Raw genomic sequence first — 2,468 nt, 5'->3', positions numbered from 1 at the left:
TTGTTCATTTGAGGAATATATGTGGTCATTTTGTGTAACTAAGAGTGTGTGTGTGTGAGAGGGGGGATTTGGACAGTCCCAGCCCTTTCTGTGTGGACAAGTTTGTGTGTGTGTGTGTGTGTGTGTACGTGTACTGATAGAGTCAAGCTGTTGGTGCCGTGTGAGGGTCAGGGTTTTTCATTCATCGCCCCGTTTCTGAGGAGAGCACACGGGACCCCCCCTACCTTCACCTCCTCCACCTCTTACAGCCCCACACACGCACTCTCTCCCTCAGCACCAGGTACAAATAAACCTGGTAGCGCTAAGCACTCTGGACACCCACCAAACAATCCCACCTCCCTCTCTCTGTCTCTCCCTCTCTCTCTCTCTCTCTCTCCTCCGTCTCTCCCTCTCTCCGTCTCTCTCTCTCTCCTCCGTGGCTGTCAAACCCCTCCCCAACCTCATTAATCAGTTCCCAGAAAGATTAGACTTCAAACACAAACAAAACCTACCAGGTCTCTCTCTCTCTCTCTCTCTCTCTCTGTCTCTCCTCCTTTCCCTCACAACACTCTCTCTCTCTCTCTCTCTGTCTCTCTGCACAACTCTCTCCTTTCTAATATGCCCAATTCAGGGCTGAAGCATCATTGAAAGTATGGCTTGGAACAACTGCATCAGATTACAATATAATCTGCTACTTTCTGGATTATGAAAATTATGTAAAGATCCTTAAACAAGGACTTTAGATGCTCAGTACAAGTGCTTTAGGTGCTCATCTCAGCATCCAAAAGATGGAACTGGTGAACCAGTTCAGGCACTCTGAGAGAAACACTCCTAATAAACACAAGAGAGCCAAATGTTTTTTTTTTTTTTACAAAAACATACAAATATAAGCAAATAATCCTCGATTGTGCGTGATTTAAAGTGTTTTGAATTTATGTGGACTTGACTGTTTAAATTCTCAGGTTATTTTTAGATAAGTGTATGAATAGAGAATGTGCAACTTAACGCAAAAAAAGAGAGCAACACTGCCACCTAAAGGCAACTCCGGGTAAGAGAAATACAGGCATCATAGATCCTGGCATGTCAGACTGCTTTGGCTTGCCTGTGAGGCTACCCAAGCACAGTGTGAGAGAGAGAAAGAGAGGAAAGAGAGTGTGTATATGTGTGTGTGAGAGAGAGAGAGAGAGAGAGACAGAGAGAGCGAAAGACAGCAAGAGAGAAATACTCTGACAGAGTGTTATTGTAGTGCCTCTGTATTCCCAGGGTGCACTGGGGTGAGCTGCCCTCACGCTGTACCTAAACAAGCAAGCTCTCCAGCCGGGGAACCGGGCCTTAGCGTGAGTGACAGCAGGCTCGCCGAGTGTTTGTCTGTATCTCTGGGAACCGGGGTGGTGTCACCACGACGACGGCTCTTTGCCATCCATCAGTGTCACCAGCTCTCCGTGTGTTACCCTCAAGACAAATGGACAGGAAGTACAGGCAGAGAAACAACAATATTTGCAGAATATAATTCAGATATGTTAGGGCCCTGCTTTTTCTTAAAACGCTTTTATTTCAACAAACTGTAGCTATACCACGGCCTCTGATTTATGTGTGTTTACGTAAGGCTTTAATGTTTCTACAACCCAGATTCCTAATTTTATAATAGCAAAATAGTAAAAATAAAAAAGAACTAAACTTGCTATTCAAGTTCTATGCGATCGTGTTTCTCAGTCGTGTACCCGATAACCGGCGTTAAAATCTCCAGCAAAAACAGATCAGGACAGAATTGTTGGCATTAGTGGTACCAGTGCAAACAGATCTACATCCAGACCTTTGGTCAAGACTCACAGCCAAGTATCTGAAGGAGGGAATACAGTAAGATTCTAACACGGAACCAGCTGAAGCTTCCATTGTTTTCACTGAAACTGAACATTCTACTGTTTCCCATGACAAGGTTCCCTTTATGACATCACTGTCCCTTCCTTTGATGTGTTATCTTAGACTGGACAAAGAGAGAGGAAGACAGAGACCTCACTTAATAAACCCAAACACCCAAGTATGCTGCTGCTAGCCCGGGGCTGCGTAGGAGAGACAGACAGACATCGCCCTCTGAAAAAAAACAAAAAAAAAACCCAAGCATACCTGTTCTGAGATAGGGAGAGATAGAGACAGAGAGACAGGGCGGGAACAGAGGTCCAGAGGTTATGCATTTGACCTTAAGGAAGTGGTGGGGGCACTGAAAACACTATGACATTGTAACTGTGGAGGCTGTTCGGCCCAGGAGAGACCCCGTATGCTCTGACCAATCACAGAATTAGGGGCGGGGCTTAACCTCAGCAGCCTGTTACAGTAGCATCCTGGCCTGAACGTTTGGTGATGTGGATTTTGGTCAGTTCCTCTGCACAGGTGGGATGGATACCTATGGTATCTAACAAGTGAGAATAGGTAAAGCCACACCTGGGGAAAGAGAGAGAGAGAAGAAAATACTGCATTCAATACATTGAAAT

At 45.3% G+C, this 2,468-nt stretch overlaps 1 protein-coding gene across 1 annotated transcript in view; it reads right to left on the bottom strand.

Annotated features, from left to right (window-relative positions):
- Positions 1-520: 520 nt before the first annotated feature.
- txnrd2.2 (thioredoxin reductase 2, tandem duplicate 2) overlaps positions 521-2,468 on the bottom strand; it is a 17,956-nt gene continuing 16,008 nt past the window's right edge. The window contains exon 17 of the mRNA XM_030791381.1: positions 521-2,418. Coding sequence (XP_030647241.1) covers positions 2,295-2,418 — 124 coding nt within the window. The 3' untranslated portion in view covers positions 521-2,294. The remainder of the gene's footprint in view (positions 2,419-2,468) is intronic.

This window comes from Chanos chanos, chromosome 14, assembly GCF_902362185.1.
Source record: "Chanos chanos chromosome 14, fChaCha1.1, whole genome shotgun sequence".
Lineage (NCBI taxonomy): Eukaryota > Metazoa > Chordata > Actinopteri > Gonorynchiformes > Chanidae > Chanos > Chanos chanos.
This window is presented reverse-complemented; position numbering and strand designations above follow the sequence as displayed.